A 16,107-nucleotide genomic window follows, 5' to 3' on the forward strand; every position below is an offset into this window, starting at 1 on the left:
GTTGAAGCACTTATTTGAAAACTTATCTTGGTCAATAAGCCACTCCCACCCAGTCACATGACCTTTAAGCCACCACTGGTTACATGATTGTCAAGCCACCCCCACCTTGTCACATGGCTGGCAAGCCACTCCTACCCGGTCACATGACAACCCAGGCCACAGCCACAAAATAAGCCACGCCCACAGTGTAGTAGTAAAAATTGATTGTCCCAATACTTTTCTCTGAAATTTAAACCCAAGACTTAGCTGACATAACTCTTCATGATGCTACAAACGCAGAATTAGAACTAGGATGCAAACATGGCATTATTTGATATAGAAAGCTGGGGAGCTTGAGCACTACATGTGATCAGATATATGTTGGTAACATCCCACTCTCATTTATTTACTTACTTTACTTTCATAAGTGCTGTGGAACAGAAAGCATGAATTTTATGGGCACTATCAAGAGCATTTGTACTTTCATCTGCTTGTTTATCACCAGGAAGACCAAAGATGCAAAGAACAGTGCAGCCCTTTTTGGGAAGGAGAAAATAGTACATCAGAGAAGACTGTTTCAAAGAATAGGTAAGTACAATTCATAAAAGATATTTACTTATGTAGTGTTGCATGCTATTTCTCAGGTCTAAGGATGTAATCCTATAATTTTAATCCTATCTAATTAAAATTATAATATAGCACTGTAAATTAATTATTTAATTATTAATTAAATTGTCATTGATTAATGATAGTCCCTTGCAGCTCCTAACATTTCAGATTCAAAAAACAGATAGAATTATAGAAACATCTGTAAAAGAAGGGTGGAAGTATCTGCCAATGGCGTAAAAATGTCATTGCATAAATAAATTTTGTGGTATGGATTTAGAGACTCTATTCATCACTTGCATACACTATTATTCTTCATCCCTGTTGTGGTTGGCTAATGGCCAGCTCCTCTGGTCACTGATTTTGACCCAGAGGAGCCGGGTCTGTCTGATCAAAGAAGACCGATTTGGCTTACAGAGGAGTCAGACAGTGAGGGGAAAGGAGAGGTGGAAGTGGAAGGTGCCAGAGAGGCAGAGACTCCTGCAGAGCCTGTAGAATCTCCAGTCAGAGCCTCATCTGGGTCAGATGAGGCAGGTGTGATGGATGACCCCATCCTCAATGTCAGGGTGTGTAGAATGATGGGATGCCAGGAGCAGCTGTGCAGATGCAGACAGAGATTCTAAAGCACAGCTGTCAACAATTAAGAAAGCTGCAGCAGGCTTAAAAAGGGAAGGACTTGCAAAAGGCTGTGTGGGAATTATCATTCGGAATTTGACAGAAACAGAGATTTATTTTTATTTATTTATTTTGTCCAATACACAATGAAGGTTATAGAGGATATACTCGTGGTAAAATATATCAGAGAAAGAATAGAAGAGATATAGGAATAAAATATAGGAATAAAGATATAGGATATAAGAATAAGATATAGGAATAAAATATATCAATGAAAGGATAGAGAAAGGATATAGGAATAGAAGAAAAGATATAGGAGATATAGGAGAGACAATAGGACAGGGGACGGAAGGCACACTAGTGCACTTATGCACACCCCTTACTGACCTCTTAGGAATCTGATGAGGTCAACCGTGGATAGTCTAAGAGTAAAATGTTGGGGGTTAGGGGATGACACTACAGATAGGAGGTAGGAGAGCTCAACTGATTTTGGACTCTGTAGGCATTGAAGCTTCGCTGTTTTGGAGAATATTGGATTTCTGAACCTCAGTCAATTGAGTAATTGGCAGAAGCAAGCTCGAGAGACTTTTGTTGCCGGTTTGAGCAGTTAACCCTGACTTTGGATCGTAAACCAACATTCCTTGGCAATCATTGTGGCTTTATTTTTATTTTTATTTTATCATTGTGGCCAATTTTGAACAGAAATGGAACTTTGACATTCGCAAGCCTCAGTGTGTGTGTGTGTTTGTACATTGCTTTGTCGTGTGGCCAGCTTGTCAGGCAGAACACTCCCCCAAAATTTTTCTTCATTCATCCTAGTTGGGATCTACATGCCACCCCAACTTGCATAAATAAGGCATTGAAAATCTTAACTGACCAAATTCTAAAACTAAAATCTTACGGAATTTCTGGACCCCTGCATAATTGGATAGCTGCATTTCTGTCAAACAGGTAACAAGTGATCAAATAGGGAGCACCCTATCAAATCCTGCACCTGTTAACAGTGATGTCCCACAAAATAGCATTTTAGGACCAACACTCTTTATATTTACATAAATGACCTTTGTGATCCTATTACAGTGGTACCTCTACCTAAGAACGCCTTTTCTTAAGAACTATTTTCTACTTAAGAACCCGAGCCAGGAAAGATTTCCCAGGAAATTTGAGAGCGGCACGAAGACCCGACCAGTTTCCTGCCATTCTCCCTGGGTTTCTCTCTCTGGCGCAGTGTATGGGAGGCAGCCTTGTGCTGGGTGTATGGGAAGAGCATGCTCCTCCACACCACCTCAGAGTCCCTCTTTTTTTTTAAGCCTTAAAGTTTTGGATTTTTTTGATTTACCTCACCTCACCTTCTTCCTTTGGCAGCGACTGTCTTCCTCCGCCTCTTCTTCTTCCTCCTCTTCCCACCCAAATTTGGAGGTTTTATTTCTTTCCTAATGGTTTTGCATGCATTATTTGCTTTTATATTGATTCCTATGAGAAAAATTGCTTCTACTTACAAACTTTTCTACTTAAGAACCTGGTGACGGAACGAATTAAGTTCATAAGTAGAGATAACACTGTATAAGCAACTGCGTTCTTTGATATAAAACTATTCAACACCACCGAAATGCTGTTACACTTCAAAAAGACCTTGACTATGTGTCAGAATGGTCACACAATTGGCAATTTCAAATCTTAACCAACAAATGCAAAAAATAAAAATCAGAACACAAAATACAAGTTGGATGTAGATGGCCCTTACCCTGTCAAGGACCTTAGAGTACTCATCTAATGATCTAAGCACTAGAGCCCATTGTACCAACATTGCCAAAAAGGCATTAACTAACCTAATCTGGCATAGCTTCTTCTCTGGTTATATTGTACTGCTAATTAGAGCATACAAAATATTTGCTAGACTAATTCTTGAATACAGCTCATTTGTCTGGAACCCACAATGCATTTTGGACATTAATATAATTGAGCGAGTCCAGAGATATTTCAAGAGAAGAGTCCTCCACTCCTCTGCTCGCAACAGAATACCTTATGCCACCAGGCTAAAAGTTTTGGGGTTAAACAACTTAGAACTACACCACCTTCGGTCTGATCTAAGCATAGTACATACAGATTCTCTATTCTACAATAAAGGAAAAAAAGTACATAGTACATAGAGATTCTCTATTCTAGAATAGAGAAAAAAAATCAGTCCACAATCACACTAATTAATTTCATTAACAAATAAAACTATTTTCCATTTTAAAAAATTCTAAATAGAGCTATCCAGACTCCCTACTCATTGTATTAGGAGTTTTTAACAGTGTTAACCTAAGCTAGGAGCTGCCAAGATACATTTAGGATGTCAACTGTTTCACCAGAGGCAAGAATAGTTTAGACCATTGCTAGTCATACCATTGCATAGACATGCCAAGAACGACTGTGGAACATTCTGATCACTGTATGATTCACCTTGTACCTGTTTATAGAAAAAGACTTAAAATCATAAAACCAATAGCTAAAATAGTGAAGTTTTGGAGTGAAGAAGCAAAGTTAAAGCTACAAGCTTGCCTTAACTGCATAGACTGGAATGTTTTTGAAGTTGCCTCAGTGGACTTGGATGAACTCACGGACACTGTGACATCATACGTTAGCTTTTGTGAGGACTTATGTGTGCAAACATCTATGCCATGGCAAAGGAGAAGCATATGGGAAATGAAATAGAATGTTGTACAATGTATGTATGTATTACAACAAAAGAGATGCTACTCTGAGGAATCAGCTCTCCACAAATGAACCAGCTAATGTATAGAAAGTCTGAAAAATATCACTGGCTATAGCAGACTACCCTCCTTTGCTGAAGAGAGTCAGAAACTGGCAAATGAACTGAAGGTGTTCTACTGTTTGAGAGGAGACCACTGTCAATTACCACTATCCTCTCCATCCTCTCAGATACATTAACAATAACCAAGTCTTCTGTTATGTACCTATGTAAATAAGTTCATGTAAATAAGTTATGCTAAAACCTGTATAAATCTGCTCATCTGCATACCCGGCCGCTGATTGGCTGAACAGAGGGTGGGAAAATCCAAACGGCTGTCAAAGCCGCATCTACAGGAAGAAAGCCCTTTAAATAGTGAAACTGCACCACACGCTTTTCTTTTGCCGCAAACTTTAATTGTATCACTGAACTGGTTACTTTGTTGCACAGGCCGATTGCTAATAAAAACTAATCAGTTATTCCGATTTAACATCTTCTACACCTGAAACCCATTCGTGTGGGGCCCTCACCTCAGGTGATCACAGAAAAAAATGCGCAAGATCTATTTCACAGACAAAAAGGTAGAAAAGCACCATGGCCAAACAGGTTAACTCCCTCTTACTTGAAAGTCTGTGGTGATCAACTGGCCCCCATCTTCACCTGCATCTTTAATAAAGATGTATTATGTTCCTTCTTGCTTCAAAGGATCTACTATCATTCCAGTGCCAAAGAAACTCTCGTAAAGGAGTTGAATGACTACAGCACAACACAGAATGTTTTTCTGCATCAATTCAGAAAGTTCAAATTGTCCAAGAATCTGCTCATGCAGTTCTACAGATGAATTGCTGAATCTGACATTTGTAGCTCATAACTGTCTGGTTTGGGAGAACAACCAAACAGGAAAAGTACAGACTTCAACAAATAGCTAGGATTGCAGAAAAAAACAATCACGTACAAAAAACATTTTTATTAAGTTATAAAATACAAAATACAAAATCAAATAAGAGGGCAATGAGGGGAAGGGAAAAGGGAAAAGAAAAGTGAAGAAGGTGGGAAAAGAAAAAGAAACTTTGACTTCTTCTGACCCTCTCTGTTACAGTAGAAAAGGACATTATCAAAAACGATCAGAAGCAGCCTCATTGACATTTGTATACTGTACAAACCAGAAAGAGGTTTGAACAGTATGCAGTACAGAAAATATCTGGGAAAATATCTACAGACCAGGGGTGGGTCCTAACTTACCTTGATGATGGTTTGCTTCCTCCCATGATGCATGGCTGCGCCTTGTGGCTGCATGTGTGTAAAACACATGCACGTGCATGCACAATGGCAAAAAAAAAAACCAGGAAAAAAAATCTGATTTTTTTTTAAAGCCAAAAAGAAGATTACAACACATGCGCAGTGTCAGAAACTCAACTTTTGCCCATTCTCAGAAGAAAAAAAATTAAATTCAAAAATGAGATGGTAGCGTCCAAGGACCAGCACCAACCAATCTGGTTACATGATGTCATTGTGATATCGCCAGCACCAGTCCTATCTGGGAGGAACCCACCTCTGCTATAGACTCCTCACATCCTGTACACAATCTATTTCACCTTCTCTCCTCGGGATGTTGCTATAGAGCCGTGATGGCGAACCTATGGCACGAGTGCCATAGGCAAGACGCAGAGCCCCCTCTGCTGGCACGCACATCATCACCCCAGGTCAGATCTCTGTGGAATTTTCTTTCAGGTACTTCTGTTTCCATGCAAACGACGAAACAGACGCTCACGTGCATGCACGTGCCGTTTGGGCACTCAGTGTCTAAAAGGTTTGCCATCATTGCTATAAACAGCTAGACAGAAAGATTTCTTCCCCTGTACCATTACTTTGCTGAACATTTAATTCCCACAGCACTGTCTCACTTCTCATCTCATCTTTCCTACTATCTTCTCCTATTGGTATCTTATGTTTATCAATTGTTGTTTATAGCATATGATGAATGATTGTAACAATGTTTTATGACCTATTATTTGCTGTTTGTATGTACGCCGTAAGCTTAGGCACTGGAGAAAAAATCCATTTGGCCATAAAGAGTTCTGTTCTGTTCCGTTCCACTCCATTCTCCATTCCACTTAACTCCACTCCCAACTCCACTCCACTCTAGTCTACTCTATTTAATACATGTATTGAAAAACATAATAAAACAAACACAGTTGAACAATAGAAACCAAAAATAGCAACTAATGAAATGAAGAATTACTATGTGCATATGCTTTCCATATTATCAATTAGTCTTATTGAAAATTCACTGTTTTTTTCTGTTGATACATGACAGAACCTATTGATAAAATACCTCTATAGGAGACTCACTTTGTCAAACATGAAGACTTTATTGATGTTACCCCGAAGGGGCAATATTGTTCCAGTGATCATAGCATTGGCATCTTGGATAGCCTTACACACATGGTGTATATTGGCATTTTCTTCAAACTGCATATTCACAAAAACAATTGTAACAGGACGTAGCTCTGACAAATATTCTAGTGGCTGGTTATCATCTATCTAGAAAATAGTAAAAGAGCATTAACTTTTTATAAGCACTTGACGAGAATATTCTAGTATCCTACCCTAAATTGAAAGTTAGCTATTTTAATAATATAGAAGTTTTTAAAAAAAACAAATGGGTTTGTTCACCAGATTATCATAATTTTTCTTACAGCTATTTTCTATACTAGTTAATGAAAAAAATAAAGTTTTAATTTTAAAGAAAAGGGGAAAATATTTTATCATAAAAAGAGAAATCATGTAAGATACCATTCTCTGATTTATCTATAATTTAATATGATTCTTAGTTTTAGATGCTATAGGTATTAGAATACCTATTAGAAATGCTATAGGTATTAGAATACCTATAGTCTTTAATGATACCAAAAATTTAACGATTTAGCCGCTAAATTTAAAAATTTAGCCAACCCCGAATCTTCAGAGAAGGGCGGCATACAAATCTAATAAATAAATAAAAATAATAATATTAACGGTACCAAACGTTTTGTGATTTTTCAGCAAAAGCTATTCTGAAGATTATTATTCACCATTCTATTAATGAGAGCAATCATTTTGTTCCATGAATGCATTTTTATAGTATTTAATAAACACTTAGGAAATTTCTTCAGTTTGATACTACAAATTTGTAAAAAAGAAATGTACTAATTGCCAGCATAAGTTTGTACTGGGACAAATGCTTAGATTAAACACTAAAGAGGAGAACAAATGATGAATAGAATTGCCTTTTAAACCTTAAGGGAGCTTGTTGTAAGCTGATAGAGGCAGAAATAAAATTAGATAGGAGAAATATTAGAACACAAATTTTAATAGAATAAACAAAAATACATAGACATATTAGAGAGTTTTTTGCTATTTAATTCATATTATGAGGATCACTTAAATCTGGTAAATGTGATAAAGGACTGACAAACCACCTGATAAAGGAAGAAAGATCAGATAATTGAGAGGCCACGGGCACTCAGTGTGGGGCCGACATTTGCGTTGCTGCTGGATCAACATGGCATGGATTTCCTGGTTGCTGGGAGGTCTTGCACAGCAGCGTGAGACCTCCCAGAATGCCGGAAGTGACAGGGCTTAGCAAGCAGCCTTTTAAAAAGGCCTGCAAGCCGCCCAGCTCTTTCCTTCTTTGGCCTGGCTGCTAGCAAGTGCAGACACCCACCTACCCTCCGCTCAATCTAGGGTGCTTAAAAGGTCACTTAACTGGGGAGCCAGTAGGAATTTTTTGCAATCGCAACACATTTGAGTCTAGATTGTTTTTTCGCCTATTCCACCCTGGAAGACAGAGAAGTGTATTTTGGTTATGTGGCGTTTCTTGGGTTAATTAGGTCAACATGTAGCAATTGACTAATTTCTTCTTGGTCACTTTTGGCAGTAATGGGGCGGAAAAAGGTATCAGTAGCAACTGCGTGTTCTCTATTGGGCATCTTTTGGAAGATGATCGGCTGCCCCTTTCCGTAGCTCATGCTGCCTACATGACTGGGGTGGTGGAGAGGGGGTGCCTTTGGGGCTCATGTCATTTCTGGTTCCAGGTCATGGGGGTGAGCCCTCCCACACACTTGAGGCATGACTTACAGGGCTGGGCGTAGGCTAAAGATAGCCTCGCACTGTCCAGGCTGGAGTTATGCCCATTTAGTTGCCCAAGTATGTTACACATAGGAACTTCCACCCCATTTAGTTACCTCTGCAGGTCTTTTATGTTTATATTTAATAAAGTGGCCCTTATTATCCAGCTTTCATGTCCGTGTGTTATTCCACATCCAACGCAAAATGAAATCTACAAGTAGAGAAACAGGAAGACATGTTTGACAAGGACTGAAATACAGGGGAAGCGGGAGATTCAGATAAGGCAGAACTAGAAAGACAAACAAGAAGGGAAGACCAAGAATGGAAACGGCAAGAGGAAATGATAGAAAGGATAGCTAAAGAAGATCATAGAGATGGCAGGACAGAACGGCGTAAGGAAGTTAGAAGTATGAGAGCAGTCAGGCCAAAGTACAAATGAAGTAAGAGTACAACCAAAAATTAACCTAGGAATTGAGCTATATTCTGTAAATATAAATGAATTAAATGCACCAAAAAAAAAGAAACAAAGTTTTGAATCAGATGAGTAAAAGAAAAGCAGATATAATTGCAATTCAAGAAGCACACTTAAAAGAAAAATATGAATATCTATTTAAAAGACTCAAATTAGGAAATTTATTTGCATCCTTAGCCCAGGAAAGGAAAAGAGGTGTAATAATGTACATAAATGAAAATATGCAAGCAAAATTGATTTATAAAGATGTGGAGGGTAGGATTTTGATTGTGGAAATTGTCAAAAACCAAATTCCAATAACTTTGATTAACATATATGCCCCAAATGAAGGACAACAAAAATTATATAAAAAATTACACAGAAACATGAGAGAAACTGTGGGTGACAATATTTGTATAATAGGAGATTTTAATGGAGTTGTGAATAAAGATCTTGACTACCTTAATGAGGAAAATAAAAGGCAAAATAGAAGAACTCTTCCGAATGCTTTTTTTGAGTTGATTAAAGAATTTAAATTAAGAGATAGCTGGAGGGAAAGAAATCCTCAGACTAAAAAATTTAAATATTATTCAAATAGACATAAATCTTGGTCAAGACTAGAGATGGTTTGGACAACAACCAAAATAAATATGCAGTTAGAAGACACTAGGATTGAAACAAATTTAGATTCAGATCACAATGCCATAAAAACAATATGCAAAGGGAAAGAAGGAAAAAATAGTAGATGGACATTTAAAAGAGCGATTTTAAGACATAATGAATATAGAACAAGAATGAAAGAAGAATTAAAATTCTTCTTCCAAGAAAACACTAAAGAATAAACCAATTTACAAAATCTATGGGTTACAGCAAAAGCGGTGATAAGAGGACTGACAATTTCTTACATGGCTAGAGAATTCAAAAAAAAGGGGGAAGAAAGAGAAAAATTAGAAAGAAATTATCAAGAATTGGAAGAAGAACTCCAATGTCATCCCCAAAAGAATGAGACTAAACAACAAATGATCCTTATAAAACATAAATTAAATCTACTAGAAAAAGAAAACTTGGCCCAACAAATAAAGAATAATAGACAGAATTTTTTTGAGAATGCCAATAAACCGGGTAGATGGTGTTGTGGTTAGCTCTGGCCCAGCTCCTGCCCCAAGGACTGTGGATGTGGGGGAGACATCCACATGCTGCAGGCCTGTTTTGCCCCCGGTGGAATCTGCTGATGAAGGCTCCTCTGACCAAGAAGACATGAGTGACAGGGAGGAGGAGAGTGTGGCAGACAGCTCAGAAGGAGATCAATTATCTAGCTCCTCCTTGGATTCAGAACAAGAGTTAATGATACAGCCATGCATGCGGAGAGTGATGCATAGGCAACAACAACTGAGAGATTATTATCAAAGAAAATGAGGCCACTTGTGGTTGGGTGGGGCTGTGGTAATTAGTGAGGCTGCTATAAAGAGCAGCTTGTGGGTTTGGCCATTGTGGAGGATTATCTGATTATTGTGTTTCGTGACTGCTTTACTGACTTTGAGCTTTTGTGTGCTGATTTTTCCCTGCTTTGAAACTAAACCAGGGCAAAGTGTGTTTCACTTTGTGAAAGAAGAAGGACTGTGAATTGCCTCACAGCTGCAAGCTAAGTATCACAGAACTGATAAGGGACTTATACAAATTACCAGTTTGTTTGGAGACAAGTGCTCTTTGCTATACCAAAAGAGGGCTTGGTTTAAGTGAATTTTCATTATAAAGAACATTGTTTTGAATTTTCAAATGTGTGTGTGTCTGAAATTTGTACCTGTGAATTTTTGGGAGGAGTCTACCAGAGAGCCCAACAGAGCAGATGGCTCGCTACAAAACTCAAAAAATCAAAAGGAAAATAATGATTACCTTCCTTAAATATGAAGAAGGGAAAATTTGTTACAATATTGACAGTAAAAAACAGATTATAGGGAATTTCTACAAAAATGAACCTGTAGAAGAGGCACAGATGACAATTTTTTTCAAATTGGCTAATCTTCCAAAAGTAACAGAAAATATTAAAGAAAGACTAAACCAACAAATTTCAATAGGAGAGCTAAGAGGAGCAGTAAAAAACCAAAAAAATAATAAATCCCCCAGATCTGATGGCCTACCTATAGAATTATACAAAGAGATATTAGAAGTCTTAGAAGAGACACTACTAGAAGTATTTAATGCAGTCCTTGAAGAAGGCAAATTACCTGCTTCATGGAAAGACGCAAACCTAATGTTGATATTTTTAAAAGATACTGACCAGACCCAAATAGCGAATTATAGACTCATTTCTCTTCTAAACACAGATTATAAAATATTTAGCTCAATTATGGCAAATAGATTAAAAGGATTTTTAAATGAATTTATTTACCTCGATAACGGATTCCTACCTAAAAGACAGCTGAAGAATAATTTGAGAACCATATTAGATATTCTGGAATACTATGATAATACTATATGGGTAACAATTTGCTAACATTATAATAAATGGTGACACAACCCCCCAAATTTCAATGGAAAAAGGCACACGACAGGGATGCCCACTTCCACCTCTTTTATTCATATTAACGTTAGAGGTGCTTACCAGAATAATTAGAAGGAATGAACAAATAAAAGGATTAAAAATTTAAAAAGAGAAATACAAATTACAGGCATTCGCGGATTACCTTGTCTTCATTTTGGAAGACCCACTACAATCAGGCCCGATATTAATAGAAACACTTGAAAAATTTGGGAATCTAGTGGGACTAAAAATAAACAAGCAAAAAACTAAAATGCTAGTTAAAAATATGAGAAGCGATAAAAAAATGAATTAATAGCAAGGTTAAATATTCAAATAATGAAACAGATGAAATACCTAGGGATCACTCTGACTGCAAAATGTGCAACTCTTAAAACTGATAATTATAACAAATTGACTGAGAAAATTAAAAAAGATCTAAATAAATGGGAAAAATTTCAACTTTCTTTTATGGGTAGAATAGTCACAGTTAAAATGAATGTACTATCAAAGATTCTCTTTTTATTTCAGACCATCCCCATAAAGCTTAAAGAAGATTACTTTACTAATCTGAATAAACTCGTTGGCAAATTTATCTGGCAACACAAAAAAACAAGAATTCGCCTTAAATACCTACAAATGCCAAAAGAAGAGGGCAGCCTGGAAAAAATACTATAACGCATCCATCCTAATGTGAATCAAAGATTGGATTCAATTAGACAACACTAGACTATTAACTTTAGAGGGCCATGATTTACACTCCAGTTGGCACTCATCTTTATGGCAAGGAAAATGTAAAACTAATAAATATTTTACAAATCATTATATTAGAAATTCGCTATTAAGTGTTTGGCAAAAAATTAATAGTAAAGAATACAGAGGTGTCCTGAACTGGTTTTCACCCTTTGAAGCCTATACCCACACGAATCTCACAAAACTAGATAAAAAATTATATATAAACATATAGCTAAAGAGGATGGGAATATTAAGACAAGAGTGGAATTAGAAAAAGAAGAAATTAAACTAGAATGGTGGGAATATTTACAGATTAAATCTAAATATGATAAGGATAAGAGAGACTTAGGAATTGAGAAAGAAAAGACATAGGACAAATTACTGTTAGGACCTCAGGAAAAAACAATTCAGAAAATATATCGCCACTTACTATCTCAAGATTAGGAAAAGGGAAAAATAAAGTCAAATATGAAAAAATGGGAATAAAATTTTGGATACAATATAAAACTTGATATCTGGCAACAAGCATGGGAAAGAAATTTAAAAATGACCCTAGCCACATCTTATAAAGAAAATTGGTTTAAAATGTACTATAAATGGCATATAACACCTGTACAATTAGCTAGAATTAACAAAAAATGTTCATCAACATGTTGGAAATGTAAAGGCGAAATTGGCTATTACCTTCTTTGGTGGAAGTGTGACAAAGCAAAATACTTTTGGAATACAATTACAAATTGGAAGAAATGTTAGAGATCAAAATAGAAAAAAATCCAGAAAGTTTTTTGCTAGGAATATTCCAGCAAAAACTAGAAAAGCATCAAATATATTTGATTATCCACATAACTACAGTGGCCAGGTTAATTTACGCCCAATATTGGAAGAATGAAGCAATTCCTCAGGAGGAAGAAATCATAGAAAAGATCATACTTTGTGCAGAAATTTATTTTATTTATTTATTTATTTTGTCCAATACATAATACACATTGAACAGAATAGATATGTAATAATATAAATAAAGAAAAGAATAGAAGAAAAGATATAAAAGTATAGGTGAACATATTTGAAAAGAAGAAAAGATAAAGGAGATAAGGAGAGACAATTGGACAGGGGACAAAAGGCACACTGGTGCACTTATGCACGTCCCTTACTGACCTCTAAGGAACCTGGAGAGGTCAATCGTGGATAGTCTAAGGGAAAAATGTTGGGGGTTAGGGGTTGATACTACTGAGTCAGGTAATGAGTTCCACGCTTCGACAACTCGGTTGCTGAAGTCATATTTTTTACAGTCAAGTTTGGAGCGGTTAATATTAAGTTTGAATCTGTTGCGTGCTCTTGTGTTGTTGCGATTGAAGCCGAAGTAGTCATTGACAGGTAGAACGTTGCAGCATATGATCTTTATTTATTTTATTTATTCATTCATTTGTCCAATACACAAATACATAGGAAGAAAAATAGACATGTGATAATATAAAAGAGGGTGAAAGTGAACTTAGAGGAGAGGATATATGAAAGGAAGAGAAAATATAAGATAGGTGAAAAAAGGAAAGACAATTGGACAGGAGACGAAAGGCACACCAGTGCACTTATGTACGCCCCTTACTGGCCTCTTAGGAACTTGGAGAGGTCAATAGTGGAGAGTCTAAGGGAGAAGTGTTGGGGGTTAGGGGTTGACACAATTGAATCTGGTAATGAGTTCCACGCTTCGATAACTCGATTGTTGAAATCATATTTTTTACAGTCAAGTTTGGCGCGGTTCGTATTAAGTTTGAATCTGTTGCATGATCTTGTGTTATTGCGGTTGAAGCTGAAGTAGTCATTGACTGGTAGGACATTGCAGCATATGATCTTGTGGGCAATACTCAAATCGTGTTTTAGGCGCCATAGTTCTAGGCTTTCTAGTCCCAGGATTGTTAGTCTATTTTTGTAGGATATTCTGTTTCGAGTGGAGGAGTGAAGGGCTCTTCTGGTGAAATATCTTTGGACATTTTCAAGGGTGTTGATGTCTGAGATGTGGTATGGGTTCCAGACAGATGAGCAGTAGTCTAGGATGGGTCTGGCAAAAGTTTTGTAGGCTCTTGTGAGTAGAGTGAGATTGCCTGAGCAGAAGCTGCGTAGGATCAGGTTAACAACTCTAGAGGCTTTTTTGGCGATATTGTTGCAGTGGGCTTTAGCACTTAAGTCATTCGATATTAGTATTCCAAGGTCTTTTACAGAATGTGGGTTAGCAGTGAGAGATTTTTTATCTTGTGGGCAATACTTAGATCGTGTTTTAGGTGACGTAGTTCTAAGCTTTCTAGACCTAGGATTGATAGTCTGCTTTCGTAGGGTATTCTGTTTCGAGTGGAAGAGTGAAGGGCTCTTCTAGTGAAGTATCTTTGGACATTTTCAAGGGTGTTGATGTCCGAGATGTGGTATGGGTTCCAGACAGATGAACTGTATTCAAGGATGGGTCTGGCAAAAGTTTTGTAGGCTCTGGTGAGTAGTGTGAGATTGCCAGAGCAGAAGCTGCATAGGATCAGGTTAACAACTCTAGAAACCTTTTTGGCGATATTGTTGCAGTGGGCTTTGGCACTTAGATCATTTGATATTAGTATTTCAAGGTCTTTTAGTGAGTGGGGGTTGTCTGTGAGATTTCGTTTATTCAGTTTATATATGAGGTTCGGATTCTTTTTGCCGATGTGGAGGGTAGAACATTTGCTGGTTGATATTTGAAGTTTCCATGTGTTAGACCAATGTGAGACAAAGTCGAGGTCTTTTTGGAGAGTAGATGTGTTGTCCGTGGTGTTGAAAAGTTTTACATTGTCAGCGAAAAGAACACAGTTGCTTGTGATATGATCGCAGAGGTCGTTGATGTAGAGAATGAATAGAGTAGGTCCTAGTATGCTGCCTTGGGGAACGTCACTTTTAACCGGGACAGGGGTGGAAATGGCGCTTCCAATTTTGACAACTTGTTGCCTGTTTGACAGGAATGCAGTAATCCAGCTGTGGAGGAATCCTGAGATGCTATAGGATTTGAGTTTTAGGAGTAGTTCGTCATGGACCACTGAATCGAAGGCTTTGCAAAAGTCAATATAAATTGCATCAATGGATTTTCCTTGATCTAGGTGGGTAGTCCATATGTTTTTGCAGTGAAGTAGTTGAAGATTGCAGGATAATTTCTTTCTGAATCCAAATTGTTTTTTAGAGAGTAGGTTATTAGATTCTAAGTAAAGGGTGATTGATTGATTTATAATTGATTCCATGACTTTACATGTGATGCAGCATAGCGAAATTGGTCTGTAGTTGTCAATGAGAGAAGGGTCTCCTTTTTTGAAGATGGGGATGACTACTGCTTTTGACCATAGCTTGGGGAATGTGCTGGTCCTGAAGGAATTTTGAAAGATGATGCTTAGTGGTTTGGCTAAAGCTGAAGAAAGTTTTTTTAGGAAGTATGCGCAAAGACCATCTGGTCCGACTGATAGAGAAGGTTTAAGGTCTCAGGTTGCTTTTTAAGTTAACGTTAGAAATCAAAAATAAGGAAGAATCTGATTTTTACAAGTGTTGGGAGAGGTTCTATTGGTGGTTAGAGAAAAAGAAAAAATGTGGTTAATATACAATCAGAATAATAGTATTTAGTATTTATTAGATTTGTATGCCGCCACTCTCCGAAGACTCGGGGCAGCTCACAACAACAAGAATACAGTACACAGAGTACAAAATCAATATAAGTTAAAAAATGGAATTTAAACCGATAAATATTAAAAACAATCATTACTGCACAATCATACCATTCTCATGTATTACAGTCAGGAAAAAAGGTAGTGGTGGGGGAAGAGATAGTTATTCCCCCCATAGTTGGTGACATAGATAGGTTTTCAACATCTTGCAGAAGGCGGGAAGAGTAGGGGCAATTCGAAGGCGGGAAGAGTAGGGAAGAGTAGCCGCCCCGAGTCTTCGGAGAGGGGCGGCATACAAATCTAATAAATAAAATAAATAAAATAAATGAATGTCCGGGGAGAGTTGGTTCCAGAGGGCCGGGGCTGCCACAGAGCAGGCTCTTCCCCTGGGTCCTGCCAGACAGCATTGTTTAGTCAACGGGACCCAGAGAAGGCCAACTCTGTGGGATCTGATTGGCCGCTGGGATTCGTGCGGCAGAAGGTGGTCCCGCAGGTATTCAGGTCCGAATAATTGACAAAGGTATTAGAATTTATTGTTAATATAAAGATATAGAATGGTTTTTTACAATTTAAAATGTGTATTTTTTTCTGAGACTGGCGTATGCAAATAACTTAACAGAGCTATAATAGAATGTTACCATAGTTGGAACCGTTTTTCCTATAGAATATGTTACAAATCCGTCCAAATACTGTTTGTTTT

General features: G+C 37.4%; 1 protein-coding gene across 1 annotated transcript in view; it reads right to left on the minus strand.

Annotated features, from left to right (window-relative positions):
• ADCY10 (adenylate cyclase 10) overlaps window positions 1–16,107 on the minus strand; it is a 253,408-nt gene that overhangs the window by 164,901 nt on the left and 72,400 nt on the right. The window contains exons 8-9 of the mRNA XM_070748580.1: window positions 6,287–6,478; window positions 394–515 (exon numbers count right to left, since the gene is read on the minus strand). Coding sequence (XP_070604681.1) covers window positions 394–515; window positions 6,287–6,478 — 314 coding nt within the window. The remainder of the gene's footprint in view (window positions 1–393; window positions 516–6,286; window positions 6,479–16,107) is intronic.

Source organism: Erythrolamprus reginae, chromosome 3, assembly GCF_031021105.1.
Source record: "Erythrolamprus reginae isolate rEryReg1 chromosome 3, rEryReg1.hap1, whole genome shotgun sequence".
Lineage (NCBI taxonomy): Eukaryota > Metazoa > Chordata > Lepidosauria > Squamata > Dipsadidae > Erythrolamprus > Erythrolamprus reginae.